This window comes from Neolamprologus multifasciatus, chromosome 16, assembly GCF_963576455.1.
Source record: "Neolamprologus multifasciatus chromosome 16, fNeoMul1.2, whole genome shotgun sequence".
Taxonomy (NCBI): Eukaryota; Metazoa; Chordata; class Actinopteri; order Cichliformes; family Cichlidae; genus Neolamprologus; species Neolamprologus multifasciatus.
Genome location: NC_140454.1, coordinates 34,810,474 through 34,833,378, shown reverse-complemented (window position 1 = coordinate 34,833,378; position 22,905 = coordinate 34,810,474). Strand labels below are relative to the sequence as shown.

Genomic DNA, 22,905 nt, shown 5'->3' with positions numbered 1-22,905 from the left:
GTGCTGCACAATAATGTTTAACATTTAGTATTTACTGTTATATTCACATAGATCAACCAGTCAAGTCTGTCCTGTATGTAGCAAGTGAAAATAAATAAAATAAACAATAAAAGGTGAATCAAATAGACCAATACAGCAAGGCTGGGATGGTCCACCTGCTAACGTAGATCTGTTGGGCATCTTTCTTCGTCTTTAGACAATAATTCTGATGGCAAAAAAACCAAACGGGACAGGCAAGAAAAAAACAAACAAAAGATGACGATGCAGCGCTCTGATTGGTCAGGTGTTTACTCATGTAAAACGCTGAAACAACCACGTGTGACCAACCAAAGTAACGTAAACAGGTACGACACCTGGACTCACCTGAGTGTTGGGAACATGGTTAGTGACGGCAGTCTCGCACGTTCCCGATATTCCCACGTTAGCTCCTGATTGGATGAATCGGTGACTCCTACTGGCGACCGATTTACAGGTGTTCAGTCAGCTGATGCCTCCCTGCAGTCTAACCTGACGTCTCTCGCTCTCTCTCGCTCTCTCTGTCAGCTGGTGCGCTTCGTGTTCAGGCAGACCTTCGACATGCTGAGGAGGCGGAGCTGGGACAGCAGGTAAGGAGTGGACACGGGTTTGTTCCCCGGTCATTTGCTGTGGCTCTGCGGGCTGTGACTGTTTCCTGTCTCCTCAGCGCCGTGTCTCAGTTCCTGGAGCTGCTGACGGCTCAGCTGCTGCAGAGCGACGCCGCGGCGCCGAGCGGCCTGCAGCTCCACGTCCTCGACCTTTACCTGACTGAGCTGGCGGTCATGGGAGCGGCAGAGGTAACACTCAGGTCACAGCGTGACATCACTCACCGTACTGTTAAAACAAAGAAACGACCTCTGACCCCGCCTGTGAGCTGTCGGTTGTAATAGCACCGTGGACCGCAGAGGGGTGCAGTGAGTCGGCAACCGCGGAAATAACCTCTGCTTCCTGTCCGCAGCTCACCGCCGATCAGAACCTGACCTTCATTGAGCCGTTCTGCAGAACCGCGGCGAGAACCAAAGAGTGAGTCTGTGAGCCAATCAGCTCGCTTCTGTGAACAGCTCCCTTTAAAGCAGGAAGCTGATTGTTGTCTGTAACTCTGCTGGTGCCCCTCCCCCCTCTGTGCCCCCGCAGTCGGACTCTGCTCAGCGGGATCTGCAGCAGCGTCTTCAGCGCCATCATCAATCAGGCTCCCTTCGCCATCGATGACCTGATGAAGGAGGTGAGAGCGTCTGAGGACTCGGACTCGGGACAGGCGTCTGAAGGGGACGAGGAGGAGGAAGCAGATGAAAAGACGATGAAGATGGAAGCAGGGAGGAAGCAGCTTAATGGTAAGTGAGGAGAAACAGGAAGTGCAGACGTGCGTTTGATCCCTGGCGACTCTGCTCCGCGGTACCTTCATGATTTCTAACGTGCCGCTCTTCGGCGTCAGCTGATTGAAGGCAGCGCGTGACTTTCTTCTGATTTTATAGAAACATGTTAAAATAACGCAAACGAAGCCCGAGGCCGTGACGCCGTCTCCACGCGAGGAGGCGGTCGAACGAGGGCGCCGCTGAATGAGAACACGTTAGCTGTGATGAGTAACGTGGCGAGGAGGAGGCTGTGGTCTCCTCTGTCTGAGCTCAACTCTTCTAAAGATCCTTTTTATTCTTCAGGAAACAAAACCAACGAGGAAGTTGACGATGACGACGATGAGTTCCTTCACTTGGAGAACCTGGACTCGGACTCGCTGCGTGATGAAGACGTTGGGCCGGTGCTGCAGGTGAAGGCCGGCGCTGGTTTTGCAGGAAGCTGTCAGTAAAACCAGCCGCTGTTTTCAGGCTGTGTGATGAAGCAGAGCTTTAAAACCTGAAAGTATTGACGTGTGATGTTAGCGACACATGAGTCTGATCATCTGAGACTTTACTTCCTGTCTGACCCCCCCCCCCTTCCCCCCTCCCCGGAGTAGTTTGATTACTCTGCACTGGCGAACAAACTGTTGGAGGCTTCCGGTCGGAGCGGCGTGCCAGCAGCCAACAGAGAGCGACTGTACAAGATCATAAAGACGTGAGTAGCGCCTCCGTCGGTTGTTCTGGGCGGAGCCTGCAGGGTTGAATGTTTGTAGAAAGCTGTCGGCTTTCTTCTTTGTTGGTGTCCTCTGGTCAGTCTCACAGTAACTGTGTTCTTCTTCTCTGCCTGCTTTGGTGGTGCTGGCCCTCAGACTGCGGGACCTGAGTGAAGGTACGAACCTCCATCACTGCTCCTCCACCTTTCTTCACACTCACACGTCCAAACACACAGTTAGATTCTGACCTTTGACCCCATCTGCTCCTCCTGTCAGGCGTCTTTCCTCAGGACGAGTACCCGGAGGAGGTCTCCACGGACGAGGACGACGACATGTTCGGCAGCAGGAAGAGGATGAAAAAGAGAAGATGTCACCTGGAGGAGGCGGAGCCGGCAGCAAAGAAAGGTGAGAGCAGGAAGTGTGGCTTCCAGCAGGGGGCGCCGGTGCTGGTGAAGGAAGCATTGATGATCCGGCTTTTCTCTCGTTATCATCACGGTGCTGACGATTTACAAGGAAGTGATGCAATGCTTTGTTTATGTACATCCTGCAAGTACTGTGTTGCAGTATTACCTGCTCACCTGTCCTCAGGTGAGCAGCCGCAGAGTCAGTGAGCTCGTTTAGACTGCACCAGTGAAACCAGCTGAGATTTACAAACACGTGAAAACTGTTTGATTTTTGCTTCGGTTTGATGAAGGATTTCTTTATAGAGGACGAGCCGCACCTGTGCTGCAGGTGGTCAGCTGACCTCGGCCTGAGCCAACGAGCCAATCAGGAGACAGTAAAATAAATGTTCCCGTCTTTAAGCTTTAAATCCAGTTTAGGTTCAGCTGGTTTCCATGGTGACAGTGGTCCATGTTTTGGCTGATGTCAAGTTGAATAAAAAAGCGTCTCAGCGAGGCTCAGCTGCAGGTTTCTGCTCACCTGTACCTGCAGCCGATGCAGGTACAGGTGAGCATCATGTCTGCGATGAGCAGATACGTGAACAGAAACCTGCTGATTGGTCGTAGCCGGGGAGCTCCGCCCTGAGCGTGGAGCGTCTGTCAGTTACAGAGCCTCAGCTTTTCAAACCCTCCAACGTGCGGAGCTCAGACGCAGCGTGATGTCATCTGATCACCTGTTTGGTTCGAGGTCCCCGCCAGAGCGCCGCTCGCGCTCTGAGTTTAGATCATAAATGAAAGTCGGCGTGAAACATAACGGATGATTTTCAGTGAGTGATGATCTGTTTGTGCTTCCTCAGGGGAGGAAGAGGCAGAGGAGGTCGCTGACGCCACAGACAAAAAGAAGAAGGGCGTGAAAGTCGGCACAGGAAGCTGTGAAGCATCCAGAGAAGAACTGGCAGCGCCTCAGAGCGACACGGAAACACCTGCCAAGAAGAAGAAGAAGAAGAAGAGGAAAGCTGAGGGAACCACAGAGCAGCCAGAACAGAAGCAAACAGCTCAAGAAGAAGAAGCATGGACGCCGTCAGGAACCCCCCACTCTGAGGCAGCGCCGCCACCTGACCACCACGACCAACCACAGAAGAAGAAACAGAAAAGCACAGAGACTCCTCCCACAACAGAGCCGCAGGTTTCGTCTGCACGCGCTCCCATATCAGAGAAGAAGAAGGGCGTAACGGCAGATACAGGAAGCTGTGAGGCATCAAGAGAAAACGTGAGCGCGCCGCCGCCTCAGAGCGACTTTACGACTCCTGCTAAAAAGAAGAAGAAGAAGAAGAAGATGGCTGCTGAAGCAGCGCTGCCTGTTAGCGTGAGGAGCTCAGAGTCGGATGAGACACCTGCAGCAGGAAGTGACGCTGTAACACCAGCGAAGAAGAAGAGCGTCCCAGCTGATGAAGAGCAGGCAGCTGAGGCGCCACAGCTCGCCAAGAAGAAGACAAAGAAAAAGGGAAAAGAGGAAATGACCACAGGCGTGACCGCTGCTGAAACACCACAGAAGAAGGATCAGCAAGAAGCTCCAGGAGAGGAGGAGGTCCAAAAGGAGGCGAGGAAGACACCAGGGAAGAAGAAGAAGAAGAGCGTGACACAGGAGGCCGCTGAGGCGCAGGTGGGGGGTAAGGCAGGTGACACGGTGGCGTCCTCGGACAGAGAAACTCCCGCAAGGAAGAAGAAGAGGAAGATCCCCGTGGTGTTCGAGTTCGAGGCCGACGAGCTACAGATCCTGAACGGCATCGCAGCAGAAGAAGAGACCGCCACCAAGAAACCCCGACGCACCAGCGTGAGTGTCTGATGAGAGACGTGGTCGAGAAGCCGCGAGGTGATCGCTCTCTAACCCGATGTTCTGTTTCAGGATGACGTGGCCACGCCCCCGGGCAACAAAACACCACAGAAGAAGAAGAGGAAGAGCGCCGGAGGGTCACAGTCGGACTTCATCACGTTTCAGAGCAACGCAAAAGCACCAACGCCGCTCTTCTGTAAGACTAAGGCAAGGCCGGGCACGCCGGCGTCCATCAGGAAGGTGAGCAGAGAGAACCTCAGACAGGAAACAGTTCGGTGATGTCACAGCCGCTTCCTGTCTGAGCCACTCCCAGACCTCCAACCGCTCAGACAGGAAGTGGTTCACACTGGATAATGAAAGAATTCACAGACATGTTGATCTCTGACTGCTGATTCGTTTTCCACAGAAGCTTCAGACGCCAAAGTCGGACTCCAAGAAGGTGACCTTTGGCCTCAAGAACAACAAAACAGCCGGTAAGAGACTCGGCGTAGGTTATGGTTCTAAGATTACAGGTGTTTCCAGCTTAATGTCAGAGTGCAGTTGGCCTGTGAAGCTCACCGATGCAGGGCTCAATGGTGCAACTAAAAAAAATCTTAGGTGTGACCAACTGTTCGAGTCTCTGCAACTCTGAAAGTCTCCGTGAGGTCAACAGCAGACACACATCACGCCCCTAAAGTGCACGTGTGAAACTGTTCAGCGTTGTGGCTGAAAAATTTGGATGCACCAGTGCAGGCGCGGCAAAAAGTTAGTCTAGAGCCCTGCAGTGCCTCTTTCTGTCATCAAAAAGAGGCACTGCATCGTGATCGTGGGCGATCGTGGCTCAAAGAGTTGGGAGTTCGTCTTGTAACCGGAAGGTCACCAGTTCGATCCCCGGGCTCTCTGTCCTGGTCATTGTGTCCTTGGTAAGACACTTCACCTACCGCCTACTGGTGTTGACCTGAGGGCCGATGGCGCGATATGGGCCCCAGGGCAGCTGTGGCTACACCTGTAGCTGCCTCCACCAGTGTGTGAATGTGAGAGTGAATGAATAGTGGAATTGTAAAGCGCTTTGGGTGCCTTGAAAAGCGCTATATAAATCCAATCCATTATTATTATCATCACCATATCTGTTTTTAACCATGAGGCCCAAACACAACAGCTGCCAACATCTGTAACATTCACACACACACACGCAGTCTGACTGTATTCTCACATTAGTTTTTTTGATTAATTGATGAAACCAGCAAAGGTGGATCCACTTCAAAGACGTTTCAGTAACAGCAGCACTCACCTGTGCACCTGTTGTTTGCTCTCCTGATGGTGTTTTGTGCTAACATGTTGTGGGTCTGTGTGCTTCATCACGTCTGTAATACCAGATGTTTCTGTTGGAGTCATTTTACGTTTTCTCTGATTGGTGCAGAGTTCAAGAAGACGGATCGCAGCCTGCTGGTGAGTCCCGACGGCTCGTCACGAGTTCCCTTCGACCCGCAGCAGAAACCCAAATTCGGCGTGTTGAAGGCTCCGCCCACACCGCTGAGCGCCAACGTGAAAAGGACACCAGCCGGCAAAAAGAAGGGCGGTGCCCCACAGAGCACGCCCAAACGACGAGTGGTGGCCTCGGACTTTTTCTGAGCCTTCGGTGACGGACTGATGAGGAAATAAATTTATTTTGGAGAAGTTTTATGTTCTTTGCATCTGTGTTTGTATCTGAGTGACTCGAATAAAGTTACTCGCTTCAGTTTTTCCACATTTAGTGAGCGACTCGTCTCTGTGTGATCGAAGGACAAAACGCCGTTCAGGAAGGTTCGACACAATCACGACACAATCATATCTGGTCCTGTGAAACACAAAGCTGACGTGTCAGGATCAACACGAGTCCTGAAGTTCGATCACGTCTGTGCCGCTTAGAAACAATGGATCTGCTTACTGTGCCGTACTGACCTCAGACCGCTCTGCTCACAGACGACGGCGCGACTGTCAGGTCCTGAGCTCAGGTCCGACAGTGATGTCATCACAGGAAGCTCAGAGCTGGATGTTTTTGTAGTTTTGAATGAAAATGTTTTATCCAGTCTCAGCCGCTGGAGTGAAGTGTTTCCGAGCTGCTGTTACCGCGAGCTCAGATTCTTGAACAGTATAAGATGAACCTTTATTTCATCTTTATTTCATATTTCAAATATATCTGACTTATATTTGACCCAACAAATTTGTTGGGTCAAATATAAGTCAGATTTACCCAACAAATTTGTTGGGTCGCAGCACAAAGTGAAGAGTGTGAAGTCAGACGCAGCAAAAACTAAGAAAAACAAAAGAATAACATACGATATAAAAGCTCACAGAATAAAAACCCGTTTTTTATTCTGTGAGCTTTTGTCAGAAAAATGAGACTTGGTGGTTTTGCAAAATGAGGTTTTATTTTAACACAAATGACAGGTGTGTTATAGAAACAGCTGCTGTGTGTGGAGACTGACTCACTGCTGCCTCTGCTGGACACCAGAGGAACTGCGAGCTTGTTGGCTCACGTCTGTGTGTGAAAGACGTTTTCAAACTTCAGTAACCAACCAGTGTTGAGGTGTGCGCCTCCATCGTTTATATACAGTCATATACAGTCTGTAGCCTCTGTTCAAACCTGTGATGGAGCTCGAGACTTCTTTCCTCGCCTGAACATCACGTGTGTGTGTGTGTGTGTGTGTGTGTGTCTTTCTCAGCCTCTCTCTCTCTCCCTCTGTCAGTCTCTCAATCTCTGTGCGCAGGCGCATTTCGGAGCTTGTTGTCTGGCTGTTACCGGATCGACGGGACGACGTCCTACTGAGAAACCAGAGCGCGCGTGTGTGTGACAGCTGTGTGCGCGTGTACACGGAGTGTCTCTGAAGTCGTGGCTCTCGGTGCGCGTGCAGGAGGTGTAAAATGTGCGCGGAGCGCTTCATCCCGCTGACAGCGCTCCTCTTCATCAGCGTGGCGCTGCCAGCTGTGCGCTGTGAGTATGACCCGCTCTCCTCCTCCTGGGGTTACTGATGAAAGGAGGGTTCTCTGAAACGTGAGCGCAGATTTGGTGGACACGCCGTGGGAGCTGTTCCACTGAGTTTGACGCGGGTGGACCTGGGTGGGAGCTTCTGTGTGCAGCGTGGATGTGAGCCACAACATTAGAAACAGCTGTGGGTCCTGTTTGCGCGGGTTGTGTTTTCTGTGTTCAGCTGTGGACCATCAGGTCTTCACACCTGACAGCGGCTCTCATGACACATATTTTCGTGACTTTTAGTTTTTTGGCGGGAGCGTGCTCGCTCAGATCTCAACAAACTGCTTTTTGATTCCTGTGAAATCTTTCGATGTCTCTGTCAGATGTTTGGTGTCTGAGCGCTTCTTTAGTCCTGTTATCAGCTGATGATCACAAAGCTTTGGTCAGACTGTCTGTGGGGGTCAGAGTTCACAGCACAGGAAGTGGGGTTGTTGTCCCAGCGTCCGGCAGACAGTCTGGGTTCTGCTTTCAGGTGAGATGTGAACACTGATGTCATCTGTGTATTTAGGTGTTGTCTGGGCCCCGTGGCTCGATGGGGATGGGTGGAGGGCGATCGTGGCTCAAGAGTTGGGAGTTCGTCTTGTAATCGGAAGGTTGCCAGTTTGATCCCCAGCTCTCTGTCCTGGTCGTTGTGTCCTTGGGCAAGACACTTCACCTACCACCTACTGGTGTTGGCCAGAGGGGCCGATGGCGCGATATGGCAGCCTCGCTTCTGTCAGTCTGCCCCAGGGCAGCTGTGGCTACAACCGTAGCTGCCTCCACCAGTGTGTGAATGTGAGAGTGAATGAATAGTGGTATTGTAAAACGCTTTGGGTGCCTTGAAAAGCGCTATATAAATCCAATCATTATTATTATCATTATTACTGCCGTCAGTTTTGGAAGCACGTTGTTGTTCTGATGAGTCCAGGTTGGTCGTCGATGCTCACAGAGCGAGCTGATCCTGCTGCCAGCTGATGCTCATCAGTGTAACTCCCACACACACAGTTACATCCAGATCATGTGACGTGCTGCCACAGCCTGTAGCTGCTCTCACACTTCCTCCAGCGAGGACGAGATGAAGCTGCTGTTGGATCAGCAGGTAGATGTGCAGAGCAGCTGATCTGAGATGTAATGATGCTCTTACTGATCTGCTGTCTCCTCACAGTTTATCAGGCTGGCTGAAAATCACATGTGTGGCTCAGACTGCTGTGAAAGATGGTGTTCCAGAGGAGGAGGTGGAGGAGGTGGAGAAGGCAGAACACACATCAGTGAAGGACGGAGCCTGAGTCGTTGGTGAGAGGCTGTGCTGGGGTCAGTTCTGTGCAGCGTCCTCATACAATCAAATCAAACGGATTTCTTCTGATGAAGATATGATGTTATTTATTGACGCGTTTCACAGGAAGAAACTGAAAATGTTTCAGCACCTAAAAGTGATTACAGCCACCTCACGATGGTGACGCTTCAGTGTGATGTCATCAGTCTGTCACATGACTCTTCTTCACAGCGTTGCCTCAGCTCTTTGTGCTGTGCAGCATTCGTTATGCGCGGCTCTCTGAGCTCCGCTTCATGCATGCTGCTGTGCTCGGGTTCTTTGTCCGGTGATTGGTCGACAGACGGCCTCACACCGACTCCAGAATACTCTGAGTGGATCATCGTCCCTCCTCCGCCGGGCTGACAGCTGTATGAGCTGTTCGGTCTCGTCTGTTCCAGAAGTCTTTGTTTAGCTGCAGCTTTGCAGAGCTGAGCTCCCGTGTGAAGAGCACTTTCAAACAGCCATGCTTGTTCAGTCTGTGCTGAACTTTGACCTTTAACCTGCTAACTGAGGCCTGTAGAGTCTGAGGTGGAGACGAGATGGTGAATCTGCATGGATGTAAACTCCTGGGAGGATTGTAGCATCATGCTAACATCCCTGAATGCTGCAGACCTGCAGACAGACAGAAGTCCTGCTGCAACAGAGGCCCTCACACTGCTGCTGGTCATTCATTGGTGCATTAACAGCAGCTGGCTGATGTTAACCTGAATGGAAGCAGTAAGGATGGCCTTTATTTTTCACATTATGGTGATTATTACTGAACCAGGAGTCAGAATGAGGAAAAAGTCCTTCCAGAAATTCACACATCCGGATCATGAATGTGGAAACATTTCCTGCGAGTGGTGTTTGGCCCCAGCTTGCTTCAGGCTCTCAGTTCCTTGTTTAAAGTGTGGATCAGCACATGAGTTTCCAGCCTTACGTCGTCTCTCAGCCTCCGCCTGCTCATTAGGACAGGGTGTGAAGGGCAGCGGTGATCACAGGATGAATTTAACAAGGCAGCAGCTTTTTGTCTGCGTGCACAGAGGACCTGCTGCCTGTGGACGGCTTTTCTGTTAATGAGGAGGAAACTGATAAATCTGAACCTCGAGGCAGGATTAGTATTTTCCTTTCTAACCCGATCTCAGCAGGAAGATCACATGACCAGGTCTCTACGTCTCTGCCAACCATTTTTATAAAAGTTCTGTTTGTTTTGTCCCACGAGGGGAGACGATGTCTGTGCGTCACATATAACCGAGACAAATCCAGAGATGTGCAGGAAGCTTCTTTGAAGATAATCAGTGTGCCAGCGCCAGACGTCTTATCAGAAACAATCACTGGTCCACCAGCCGTGGACAGTCTAATGAAAGATGGTATCAAACTTCATCCACAGGCAGCTCCACCTCCTCCATCCATCGCTCATCATTTCTTCTGTTATTAAAGTTCAGACTGAAACAGTCACAGCACAAAAAGAACAAAGAAAAAATACTTTTGTTTTAGCTGTTTTTGAGTCTTTTGGAGCTTTGAAAATGAAAAGTAGATGGTTGGATGGTTGGTATGGCAACTATTCTGAGCGCACGTTAAAAAATGGGCAAATACCCCAGAATGCATTTAGTCCAAAACTCAAACGAGGTAGTGGCGGAGTTTGATATATTACTCTATTTGCCTGGATTCAGCTACAGTGGCTAGCGAGCTGATTGGAGACCAAAACAGCCAATCAGAATTTTTGCATCCGAGTCTGTGATTGGCTGGTTTTGTGGCACAAATATAACGGCGCAGAGAAAGAGTTGAACGTGCAGGAGCAGAGACGTTGCGAGCGCGAGCGACACGTTGTGAGCAGGTCCGCAGATGCAAAAACTGAATGAGAGGGCCTGTTGTGTGTGTGTGTGTGTGTGTGTGTGTGTGTGTGTGTGTGTGTGTGTGTGTGTGCGCGCGCAGCAGCGGTTTTAGATACGGGCGACACGGGCGGTTGCCCGGGGCGGCATCGTGGTGGGGGGCGGCATCACGGGCATCGGCAAAAAAAAAAAGATGCTCGTACTCATGCTGCCCCGACGTCAGCCAGCGCACACTGGGAACGTCACAGGCACCGATCGGCTTTCTATCGCCCATTTGCTGCGAGTAAGGGCGCCCTCCGTTTGCGAGGTGCGCCCGCTGCATGCGGCAGAGAGGACAGGGCGGGGCGGCGGGGGATTCTCTGACTGGCTGGAGCAGCATCTAATAACCAACTCGCAAAATGAAAGAAAATAAAAACAAACCAACAAACACGAAAACACCAGACATCATGATACAGACTTATCATTTGCACCAATGTTTTTTTTCGAAATTCTACACTAAAAGTGAGCGAGAGCCCTCGGTGCGCGTGCTCGCTGCTGAAGTCAAAGTAAACTTTATTGTCATCTCCGCTACAGACAGTCCAGTTTATAGAGAGGCGAGACGACGAGGCTCCAGTTACAGCAGTGCAAGTAAACAAACAATAAATATAAGAAGAGTAAGAAAATAAATATACACTTTAGGACCAGGAGTAAAGGGATCAATAACAATTTAACATTTACAGTTTGATGATTTAAAGTCTCACATAACCCGTCGAAAGGGGAGGGGCCTGCTGCTTCCAAATAGAGCACATTTCATTCATAATGTTGTAAATCTAAGCCCATTATGGATTCATGATCTGAATCCTGGGCTGTTTGAAATCCCAGAAATGCACCAAGACAAAGCAAATCTGTGAACTAAGGTGTAGGTGTGTTAGGTTATGTTGTGGTGATCCTCGGGTTGGTGGATTTGTGTTCATACTGGAGTGCAAAATTAAAACTAACGGAAGATGGACAAGAAAAGTTCAAAGCCATCAGGTGCTCAGTTTAGAAAAAAGAGAAAAGAAGAGAAACGAGCAAAAGATGCAGGTAAGCAGATGTGTGATTGGATAATGGCAGGTCGTCCTGGACCAATCAGAATCAGAATACTTTATTAATCCCTAAGGAAATTATGTGCGTTACAGTTGCTCCAAGAAGAAATGGTAAAAATAGCAACAGTAACAGACTAAACTGGGGGGAGTGTTCGCCCAGGGCGCCAAACAGGCTAGGACCGCCACTGTGTGTGTGTATAATAGCAAACACTGAAATACATTTTTTGCATGCAGCAATGAATTTTGTTCACTCAAATTTCTTTTACGTGCACTCAGACTAGTGGCACACAAACAGCGCCATAGGATGTCATGGATGGATGGTTAGATTGACGGTTGGTGGGTGGATGCGTTGGTTGGATGTGTTGGTTGGATGTGTTGGTTGGATGTGTCCAATAAAGATCCTGGTTGAAGCGGTGTGTAGTCAGACAGGTGAGCATGTTAGCACATGTGGAGTCTGTGCGCTGCACTGCTGTTCCTGTGATGGAGGTCACATCCTCTAACAGACGCTGCAGAGCTCTCTGAGTTTGGCCCTGAGCAGTAAGCGAGCCTGCGGTGGATCCGCCCTGAGGACAGGACCACCTTCAGACGCTAACGCACAAAATGAACTGAACACAGATTTCAGCCCAGCTCACTTCTGTCCCACAGCTCCTGGTGCTGAGCTCACTCTGAGCCACAGCTTTGATGTTATCTTGTATGTTTGGTCAGACTTCTGTGAGGTCGTGGTGACCCGAGGTTCAGCGGCTGTTCTCCTTCTTTCTTTGCTTGTGAAAAACACATCAAACCAATGAGTTTGTTCTCACACAGATTTGTGTTCCTGTGTGTTATGTACCCATGATGCATCAGTGATGTTTGATTTGTGTTGTCGCCACAGGGTTTCACCTTTAAAGGGTGGCTGTAGCTCAGGTGGCAGAGCAGGTCAGCCACTAATCAGAAGGTCGGTGGTTCGATCCCAGGCTGCCTCCTGGCTACATGTCAAATATCAAATGTGTGAATGACTGGATGTAGTGTGAAGCGCTTTGGGGTCCTTAAGGACTAGAAAAGCGCTATACAAACGCAGGCCATTTACCATTTAAAAATGTCGTTTTTAATCCTGACGATGAACGACTCACAGCCAGGACAAAATCACGGCTTTTCAGCTTCTTTTATTGCCTCGGTTGCCATAGTGACACATTCCCACTGAAGAGGGTGGACAGATTCGTGCCAAACATGACCTGAAGTATATCCTTCCAATACATCTGAAATGAAAAGGAATTCAAAGCAGCGTGAGACGAAAAGAAAAACGCTCCTCATGTGTGATCGGTGTCTGTGATTGGAGCCTCTCTTCCCTCAATCACAGACACTTATTACACCCGCTGCATCCACAAAGCCACCAGCATGGTGGAGGATGCCACACACCCCTCACACACACCCCTCACACACACTCTTAGCACAGAGGAACCAGAGCATCCTCACTGCCAGCCTGAGGAACAGTTTATTCCCCCAACACACACACACCAAGTCAGGGCTGGCTTTATGCTGGGGCAAGAGGGGGCAACGCCCCCTTAAACAATCTGCCTCCTTAAGTTAAACTTTTAGAAGTTGAGAAAGAAAATAATAGATTTACTACAGTAGATTTCTGTGCTTTTTACTGTCTCTGTTTGCTCTGTGCAGCGTTTCACAGCTGGAGCTCTTTTTGCTCGTTAAAGAGGACATGAAACACATGTTTACCCCACTGATCCTGACTCTGACACACACCGGGTCATGTTCAGCACCATCTTCTGTCAGCACGTGACGTCATGTGATTGGTTGGTTGAGGCTAACAGACTCACATTAGTCTATGTTAGCTAACTAGTGACAGGATCGATACCTCAGAGGAAAATAGGGACATTAAAGCTGAACATCAGTGTGAGGGGATCACTGTAGTGCTGCAGCAGTGAGTTTATGTGAAACCAGGACATACTGTCCACTTTACTGTCTGTCTGTAGCAGGAAGTGGCTGTTTGGCTAGCTGCACTGAAACAGGAAATCCAGCTGTTAGCCGTGATGTTGGTGTTTGTAAAGGACAGTGTAGAGGAGAGCCTGTTAGCTGCAGCCAACCAACCACCTGACGTCACTTTCGTACTGACAGAAACATGTTTTTATAACTTTAAGCTGTTATTTGTTAAATGCAGCTTCACAGCAGTTACATGTGTGTCAGAGTCTGAGAGCTCAGTGGGAGAAATTAGCCTCGATGTGTTCAGGGTTTCACGTCCTCTTTAAAGCTCAGTACAGACAACAGAAAGTTCTCACCTGTGGTTCATTGAGCAGCTCTGTGTTACCGCGGTCATACAACAGCCCCGCCTGCAGCTACAGACCTGTGTTATGGCGAGCAGGTGTGAGGTGAGACGGCCCGCAGCAAACCAACAGTGACGCTGTTGGAGGTGTGCAAATCACCTGCTGTCATTAAAGGTTTAAGTCTGGATGAACTCCTGAACAGGTGATGGTACCGCCACAAGACGACCTCTGACCTTTGACCTCTTCTATCTGTTTCAGGTCAGGGGATGACCGAGCCTGATCAGAGTCTTCTCGGCAGCGGGAACGCTGGGATCACCGTGGGAGGCCTCAAGTCCGTCCTGGAAGACGCCATCTCCCCGGCCTTTGGCGCCACCATCATCATCATCATCACAGTGATCATGTCCGGCAGCGCGTACCTCTGCTTCCTCAAGTACATCTGCAACGGCTGCTGCAAGCCCATGCAGGTGGTACCGGCCGCTGACGTGGACGCCAACAAGGTGGAGGAGCAGGTGTAGGTGATGGAGTCGGTTCCGGTGCTCAATTCAGGCCGTCGAGTTTTTCTGTCTGAAACGTTGTTTTCAGTTTCCTGCAGCTGGATGGATCAGAGGCCTCTGCAGGCGAGACGTGAAGCTCAGCACAGGCTGGAGAAACCAGCCAATCAGTGAACACCAACATGGCGCTACCACCTGCCAGACGCGTCACAAAATCAAGGACCTTACTTCAGTGGTTTGTTGGATCTCTGTGTTTGTGTTCAGTGGAGCTCCGTGTGCTGACATGTTTATGGAGCGTCAGCAGGTAGAAATACGAGGCTGTGGTTTCTGTGAGGACCTTCAGGAACAGTTCTCCAGGCTTCCTGAAGGACAGTCACAGCTCTTCCTCGGATGTTTCTGCCTTTGGTTGTGTCCTCTGTCAGGAGGATCCCACACTGCTTCAGCAATGCTGAGCTCTGAGGAGGCGCATCCATCACTGATGTGTGCTTTGTGTTTGGCATCACTATGATGCTGAAAAATGAAGCTGCTGCCAGTCAGATGTTTCCAGATGTTCCTGCGTGGTGGATCAGACTCTGTAATTCATCAGTTTAAGATCTCCAACAGCACTGACTGACCTGAGACCATGACAGAGCCTCCACCGTGCTTCACAGATGGCTGCAGACTCTCACTGCTGGACCTCCTCCTGACCTCCTCGTACACACTGACCATGATGTGGATCCATCTCTCCATCACACCTGTTCCTCTGACCTTCAGTCCAGTTCTGGTGCCATTTTGGTTACTTTATTTCTACATGGAGGTAGCTTTGTTCTGCAGCTGTGAATCCTCACATACACACTCTCAGTACAGCTACACACAAACACAAAACGTTCATTTGTCCGTCTCAGTAACGGCGGCTACAACGAAGCCGTTTTTAAACGTGCTGTTTTACATTTTGGGACCAGAAGGAAAAACCGAAACAGACCAGCTGCACCTGCCTGCTGTGGTTCCTCTGTCGGCCCGTCGGACCGAGTTTCTGTTCTTTACCGATAAATATCCAAACTGTGACACTGAAGAAAAATGACAGAGTGATAAAATAAACCATCATGGTTTTGTCAACATGGAAGTGAGAAAGCTGTGCGAGACTTGAGCGTGGCTGGTGGGCGTTAAAATTAAGCTCCACAGTCTGACCTGTAATAAGAGTGACTTCATGTGTGTGAGCGCTTTTCCTAAAGTCACGAGTCGTATCTTTAGACGTAGCTATGCTCAGCTGCAGACGGGACACCTCAGCAAGAACTGAGTCATGGCTGGTGCGTGCTGTGGCTGGAAAGAAACACAGGACTCAGATTTCCATGAGACTTACTGCTTCTTACGGAGCAGAAGGCTTTTCCACGTGACCCCCCGCTCGATGCCAATGTGCTCGTTATGTTTGAGGCTGAATCTCACGAACTGAACATCAGCTGCCTCACAGTCTGGATGCTGCTGTGGTTCTCACTCTGGACCAGGCTTGGCCTTTAAAATGTCCATTTTTAGTTCCTCAGCAGCACGGCGAGGTCCGACGGTGTTTAACAACAGGATTCCTACAGATTTCATGGTTTAATGTTAGGATGAGCTCTGACTCACCTGGAAGGAACAATCATGTCTTTTCAAAACACATCAGCAAGCGTGTCCACATCATCCCCACAAGTCTCTGTGAACATGTCCCCACTGTGTGCTGTGTAAGTGGGCAGTGAGTGCACACAGCTGTCTTCCTGACAGACGTCCTTACTGAGAGCATTTCTGAGGAGGCTTCAGTGAACAGCAGATGATCAGCTGAAGGTCCTCCTTGTTTACCTGCTGTGGATGGGCTGGTTCTGTGTTGTCTGTTATGTGTTGACACGGTTCTGGTTCGTCTTTTTGTAGGAGCCTTTGATGCTTGAATGAGTTGTAGGTCAGAGTTCACACCCTTAATAAAAAACCTTCCTCGGGTACAAAGACTGGACTGAACCTGAGTGTAAGAGCAGCCAGTGTCCAAAGAAGAGCTTTCAAAGACCTTCAGAGGGATGAGGATCAAAGGTAAGGAGATGAGGGTGGCTCAAGACTTTTGCACAGTACTGAGCTGTAAAAAGACTAAAACAGCTTTTCAGGAAAACATGAGTGTTTCACACAGACTGTGTCCTGTCGCTGTGCTGATTGTTGTGTGTGTGTGTGTGTGTGTGTGTGTGCAGTTATTTGTGCCGAGCTCTGTATTCTCCAAAACGTGTTTTTTAATAAATAAAAACATAAACGCTGAGGCTGTGACGCTGAAATAAGTGGAGCTGATAACCTGAGCTGGAGTTAAAGATCGCAGCCGTGAGCTGCAGCATCCTGACAGCAGACCCATCACCATGGAGACCAAACATGTCCATTCCTCCTGTGACAAAAACTCCGCCCTGACGTGATTTGAATCTGCTTCCTCCTGATTGTTCGGAGGAGCCTCGCGCACCTCAACATCAACAGAAGTGAGTTCAGAACTGACACACACACATACTCGTTTTCATGTGCTAGTGAGGACATCTCATTGACGTAACCCTAACCTGACCCCGACACTAAAACCTTCAAACTCATGTGGACGACCCTTTGTCCCCACAAGTATAGTAGGATGCCAATTTTTGGTCCTCACAAAGATAATAATAAATTTATTTATGAGCGCGTTTCAAGTCACCCGAGGACACTTTAATTCAATTTCAATTCAATTTTATTTATATAGCGCCAAATCACAACAAATGTCGCCTCAAGGCGCTTCATAGATACAGAGAAAAGCCCAACAATCATATGACCCCCTATGAGCAAGCACTTTGGCGACAGTGGGAAGGAAAAACTCCCTTTTAACAGGAAGAAACCTCCGGCAGAACCAGGCTCAGGGAGGGGCGGCCATCTGCTGCGACCGGTTGGGGTGAGAGAAGGAAGACAGGATAAAGACATGCTGTGGAAGAGAGACAGAGATTAATAACAGATACGATTCAATACAGAGAGGTCTGTTAATACATAGTGAGTGAGAAAGGTGACTGGAAAGGAAAAACTCAATGCATCATGGGAATCCCCCGGCAGCCTACATCTATTGCAGCATAACTAAGGGAGGATTCAGGGTCACCTGGTCCAGCCCTAACTATATGCTTTAGCAAAAAGGAAGGTTTTAAGCCTAATCTTAAAAGTAAAGATAGTGTCTGTCTCCTGAATCCAAACTGGAAGCTGGTTCCACAGAAGAGGGGCCTGAAAACTGAAGGCTCTGCCTCCCATTCTACTTTTAAATACTCTAGGAACAACAAGTAGGCCTGCAGAGCGAGAGCGAAGTGCTCTAATAGGGTGATATGGTACTACAAGGTCATTAAGATAAGATGGGGCCTGATTATTTAAGACCTTGTATGTGAGGAGCAGGATTTTGAATTCAATTCTGGATTTAACAGGAAGCCAATGAAGGGAAGCCAAAACAGGAGAAATATGCTCTCTCTTTCTAGTCCCTGTCAGTACTCTTGCTGCAGCATTTTGGATTAACTGAAGGCTTTTCAGTGAGTTTTTTGGACATCCTGATAATAATGAATTGCAGTAGTCCAGCCTGGAAGTAATAAATGCATGAACTAGTTTTTCAGCGTCACTCTGAGACAGGATATTTCTAATTTTAGAGATGTTGCGCAAATGGAAGAACGCAGTCTTACATATTTGTTTAATATGTGCGTTGAAGGACATATCCTGGTCAAAAATGACTCCAAGGTTCCTCACAGTGTTACTGGAGGCCAAGGTAATGCCATCCAGAGTAAGAATCTGCTTAGATACCATATTTCTAAGCTTTTCAGCGCCGAGTACAATGACCTCAGTTTTATCTGAGTTAAGAAGCAGAAAGTTAGTGGCCATCCAAGTCTTTATGTCTTTAAGACATTCCTGCAGTTTAACTAATTGGTGTGTGTTATCTGGCTTCAGGGACAGATAGAGCTGGGTGTCATCTGCATAGCAGTGAAAATGTATGCTATGTCTTCTAATGATGCTGCCTAGGGGAAGCATGTATAATGTAAACAGAATTGGTCCTAGCACCGAACCCTGTGGAACTCCATAATTAACCTCAGTGTGTGAAGAGGACTCTCCATTTACAGTAGGATAAAACACAGTAAAACAAAGGCAGAATAAGAACAATAAAACAAAAGCACAAGATAAAATTAACAAACAGTGGATTCACAGTGAACATGCAGATTTGAACAGATGAGTTTTGAGTTGGGATTTAAACTGTGGGAGAACAAATGTTTCTTATTTCTGGGAGCAGAGCAGCTGAAAGCTCTGCTTCCCCTGGTGGTGAGGAAGGTACAGCAAGCTGGATAGAGGAAGAAGATCGAAGTGAGCGGGCAGAACAGGTGGTGGTTAACAGGTCAGAAAGGTAAGGAGGAGCGAGGTTATGAATGGCCTTGAAGGTGAGCAGAAGAAGTTTGAATATTATCCAGAGTTTCACTGTGAGCCAGTGAAGTTCCTGAAGAACAGGTGATGTGCTGGTAGGAGGGGTTCTGGTGATAATGCGAGCAGCAGAGCTCTGAACCAGTTGAAGCTGATGGAGGGATGTTTGGGGGAGACCATGCAGGAGAGGACTGCAGCAGTCAATACGGGAGGTAACGAGACTGTGGAGAAGAATGACGTAGACTGGGTGGAGAGAGAAGGAAGCAAACTGTTAATGTTACGTAGATGGAAGAAGGCAGAACGAGTGAGATTACTGATGTGAGATTTACAGGAAAGTGAACTGTCCTGGATGACACCAAGGCTCTTCACCTGAAGATGCCTAAACATGCCACACACACACACACACACACACACACACACACTGAGATGACATAAAACTGACAGATTGATGATGTCACCCACACCTGTCAGTGAAGTGGGCGGACCCTTCTTGTCTTCGTGCTCATTGGTTACAGGCTGTCATGTGACTGCCCTCCTCGCCTGTCTCCAGGTGTGAGTTTTCAGAGCGTCCACCTGAAGCGGGCCTCCGAGTGGAGGGAGGGTCACGCCTCCTCTCTGAGGGACAGTGAAGAGCTTTGAAGTGGGAGGAGTCAGATCAGGATGTTCAGTTTTCATGGTGATAGATCCACAGCCGATTACCCACACATGCATGTCTCTCTGTTACCGATGACCTCTGACCCTTAGACTGAGAATCATCTCAGAGCTCCAGACGTGCCCAAAGCATCAGCAAACGCCCGCGGCTGACGGAGCAGGAGGGCAGTGAGGAGCGCACGGCTGAGCTGTGGAGTCCATCTGTGACCATCAGCCACCGTGGGACACAAACCCACCTTTAACAGGCCGACACCTGAAATCTGTATATGACAGTTCAGGGGTTGAGTCATGTGACTGATGCTCGTCGTGGTCCTGTAAAACCATCAGACAACAAAGAACGACGTTCAGCTGCTCGTGAGGATTTCATCAACCTTTAAACACAACCTCACACATTTAACTGTTTTATTATAGACTTTTCTGTCTTTACATTAAATAACTGAATTTTTCAACGTAATATTTCTCTCTTTCTTCCTGACTTCGCTGTAACGCTGATGGAGTAAGCAGTGCTTGGACCCTCTGGGTGGACGCTTCTGGCCCACGGGCCGTATGTTTGCCACCGTTGCTGTAAAGCTTATGAAGCTAGATTAGCTGCATCGTGAAGCTTCGCTGTGCCAGCTGCTGTTTGTTTGTGCGGCGTCTCACTGGGACACAAAGACTCGGCTCAGGTTTGAAACGCTTTTTATTAAAGCAACAACAGAAACAAGCGTGAGAGCGCCGTCAGCAGAGACCGCCACGGTCATCAGGGCCGCTCAGGTCCTCGAGCGGGGAATTGGTGAGCAGCCTTTCATCCTCTCTGCTGACGCTCCGAGACGTGAGGAAGGAGGAGCCGAAAGAGCGCCGAGAGCCGGAAGCAGGAGGAGGTCGAGGTCAGAGCCAGCGTGTGATCAGGCGGTTTGGCACGGCGTCTGATTGGGAGGCTTTTTGGACCTCCAGCTCTCGGCTTACTTTCAGGACCCGCAGTTCTCCTTCGGCAGCACGTCGACGTCCTGCTCTGTGGGCGGGGTCATCAGGGCGGGTTCGCTGCTCATCCTGTCGCCCTTGCGAGCTGCGGAGACAGAGAGAGATGGAGAACAGGAAAGAGTTTATTTAAAATGGAAGAACTTCCTGTCTGACACTGTTCTAACTTTAGAGGCTTTTATTCTGTAAAGACGCCGCAGCCTGAAGCTCCAGCTTCACGCAGTCGTAGCTCTGACGTCTCTGTTCTCCTCACACAGGTGTGCTCAGGTGAGTCCAGGTGATTCTGCTGCTCAGCTGTCAGAAGGAAGCGCCGAGTGTCGGCTCTGCAGAGGAAACTGCAGCTCTGAGCTGGAGGACGCTCTGCAGCTCCACAGCACAGAAACAGGCGTTTCTTTGTGTCTGCAGGTCAAAGGTCACGGTTCTGCTGAAGTGGAGTCGAAGCTCCACACAGGTTGCTCCTCTGGGAGTCGTGTCACGCAGACACGGAGCTGCGAGCACTGCAGGACTGGAGCTGCTGGTCCAAACCTCAAACGTCCACATGACGCACCAAAGAGCGTCTGTGAGCGCAGACGGGGTTTCCGCTGCTGTGAGGCGCACCGCAGGGTTTAAGTACAGCTTCTGTTCAGGCGAGCTGCTCAGAGTGTTTCTGTTTCTGTGTGAACGCTCTCACCAGGCTCTCTTGATTTCCTCTGTCAGCGCTGCAGAGGCGCCTCGTTGGCCACGGCGGCGTGGAGACATGAGGACAGTCTAAAACAGCTGCGAGAGCTTCACCACATCCTTCTCACCGCAGCTGCAGCTCTGAGCGCCGCTTTCTCACAGTAAACAGAGTCTGAGGTGAGTCTGCAGATGATCTCTGACCGAACCCGAGCGTCACCTCTTTGTCCTCTGAGGTCGACTGACATGACTGCGTGCGGAGGACACTGACCACACTCACACTTAGCCTGCTTGCATCCCGCGGCGCTCGGCTTCTCCGGCTGCTCCTCTCCTCGCGCCGCAGCCCGGATCTTCCTCGCCACGTACCGACAGGCTGCAAACAGAACGACATGAACACGAGTGAGTTAACGGGCCCACCGTGAGTCCCATTCCCCGAGAACATCGGGAATCAGACTTAACTGAAATCATATCTGAGCCAGGAGGCTCTGACACCGCCACACCGTCCCGAGTTTAACCCCCAACCCTGAATTATCCGCCGGTGCAGGAAATGCAAATTAACAGTCCGGTCATTTCTTTGTCAGAAGCTGACCTGATTGGCACAACAATAATAATATTCATATTTATAACAAAGTGCAGTAATAACTGTACATACACTTATTCTACATTTTATTACTAAGTTAAGTTACTGTGTCGTGTCGTACGTAGTGCCGACGGGGGAGTTTTTCCATTGTACTGCTGTACTATGCATGACTGTGCAATGACAGTAAAGAGTCCTTATCTTATCTTAACACTTGTGGTGATTATCTGATGGTTCAGGCTTAACGGGCTCGTTTGTATCTGGAGCTCCGGCTGTGGGAACCCCGCGATGGTCGGAGTCTGAAACCGGATCGTCCTGCAGGCTCGTGACCGTCTCGCTCGGTTTGGCTTCAGAGGAATCCAGAGAATGAATGTGGGTCCCGGCCTTTAATCTGACAGCTAAAACAATCCCAGCTTCTATTATTATTATGAAATCCTGTTTAGCTTCCGGTCAGCACCAATGAACATGCTGAAGCAAACAGACCGTCGTTCATAAAGAGCCGCAGCGGTCACACACGAGTAACCAACACAGTGAAAAATGTCTCCACACACACGGAACTAAAGAAACGACACGTTACACGGTTCATGCTGACAGGTTTGGTTTTAAGTCTTTTTTTCATTATTTCTTTCTTTTTTTCCACTGATCGCTGAAGACTGTCGCTGTGTTCAGCCGCTCCGGAAGCTCCTTAAACCAGTTTAACGTCTGGCACGTAAATCAACCAAATCAGCGCTGTTTACCATCTGCACTCAGATTAGACCGAGATTATCTTTAAAGGTGGGAGTTAATCTGGGCTCTCTCTCAGCCGCAGGTTTGGCTCTCGGGGTTAATCCAGAGTTTAGCCAGAGCCAGGCCCTCAGCTGTGGGCTCGATCTAATCCCTGGAGTGACCCTGACAGAGCCGCAGGTAACCCGGAAGTGAGAAGCCTGGTCTCGGGTTCAGAGCTGAGCCAGAGGCTGTCGGACTCACCGCCGATGATCAATCACACCATCCTTCAGATGCGCGGTGTCAGGAGCTGCTGTTCTGGTCCGTGTGTGTCCGTGTGTGTGTGTGTTAACGCTCAGCTGATATCTGAGCTCTTCCTCAATAACAAGTCTCCTCTGATAGCCCCTCCCTCTGAGGAGGGGGAGGAGCCTTCACTGTCGCCGCAAAAAACTTCCACAGTGTATCCATTTACATCTAAATCTGTTTCTCCTCAGGCTGAATGACTTCATTATGACGTAAGCACAAGACCAAAGTCTGTGGCGTCTGAACCTTCACCGACACCCACAGCTGGACTCTGAACATCTGGCTGGACAGGTGTGGGGAATTTCTTCAATTCATCATTATCTGTGGCCAAGTCACCTGACCTTCACCCAACTGAGCATTTCAGTTGTTGGAGACTAAACTTTGGTCAAAAAGACCCACAAACACACAGGAGCTGAAAGCTGCTGCAGTAAAGGCCTGAGAGAGAGAAGGAAACCAGCATCTGGTGATGTCTGTGAGTTTAAGACCGTCAGCAAACCCAGCAAAGGGTTTTCA

At 49.5% G+C, this 22,905-nt stretch overlaps 2 protein-coding genes and 1 long non-coding RNA gene across 5 annotated transcripts in view; 2 read left to right on the top strand and 1 right to left on the bottom strand.

Moving 5' to 3' along the window:
* Positions 1-6,003, top strand: part of rrp1 (ribosomal RNA processing 1) — an 8,083-nt gene extending 2,080 nt beyond the window's left edge. The window contains exons 5-16 of one of the 2 annotated variants that reach the window (XM_085136438.1): positions 544-605; positions 683-812; positions 974-1,038; positions 1,150-1,346; positions 1,671-1,777; positions 1,964-2,061; positions 2,216-2,235; positions 2,336-2,464; positions 3,297-4,273; positions 4,346-4,513; positions 4,683-4,746; positions 5,673-6,003. In XM_085136438.1, coding sequence (XP_084992564.1) covers positions 544-605; positions 683-812; positions 974-1,038; positions 1,150-1,346; positions 1,671-1,777; positions 1,964-2,061; positions 2,216-2,235; positions 2,336-2,464; positions 3,297-4,273; positions 4,346-4,513; positions 4,683-4,746; positions 5,673-5,884 — 2,229 coding nt within the window. In that variant the 3' untranslated portion in view covers positions 5,885-6,003. Of the gene's footprint in view, positions 1-543; positions 606-682; positions 813-973; positions 1,039-1,149; positions 1,347-1,670; positions 1,778-1,963; positions 2,062-2,215; positions 2,236-2,335; positions 2,465-3,296; positions 4,274-4,345; positions 4,514-4,679; positions 4,747-5,672 lie in introns of both variants that reach the window. The other variant, XM_085136437.1, reaches the window with a different exon arrangement.
* A 493-nt stretch (positions 6,004-6,496) lies between these two features.
* LOC146501177 (uncharacterized) overlaps positions 6,497-22,905 on the top strand; it is a 67,956-nt gene continuing 51,547 nt past the window's right edge. The window contains exons 1-2 of one of the 2 annotated variants that reach the window (XR_014869822.1): positions 6,497-7,226; positions 13,942-18,270. Coding sequence is in view for 1 of the 2 variants with exons in the window: in XM_085135641.1 (XP_084991767.1) it covers positions 7,157-7,226; positions 13,942-14,198 (327 nt within the window). In the remaining variant the exon portion in view is untranslated. Of the gene's footprint in view, positions 7,227-13,941; positions 21,888-22,905 lie in introns of those variants that run through there. The other variant, XM_085135641.1, reaches the window with a different exon arrangement.
* Positions 19,861-22,515, bottom strand: LOC146501181 (uncharacterized). The gene is made up of 3 exons (XR_014869824.1): positions 22,354-22,515; positions 21,091-21,183; positions 19,861-20,244 (listed from the first exon to the last, which is right to left on the bottom strand). It is a non-coding gene; the product is annotated as an uncharacterized LOC146501181 (long non-coding RNA).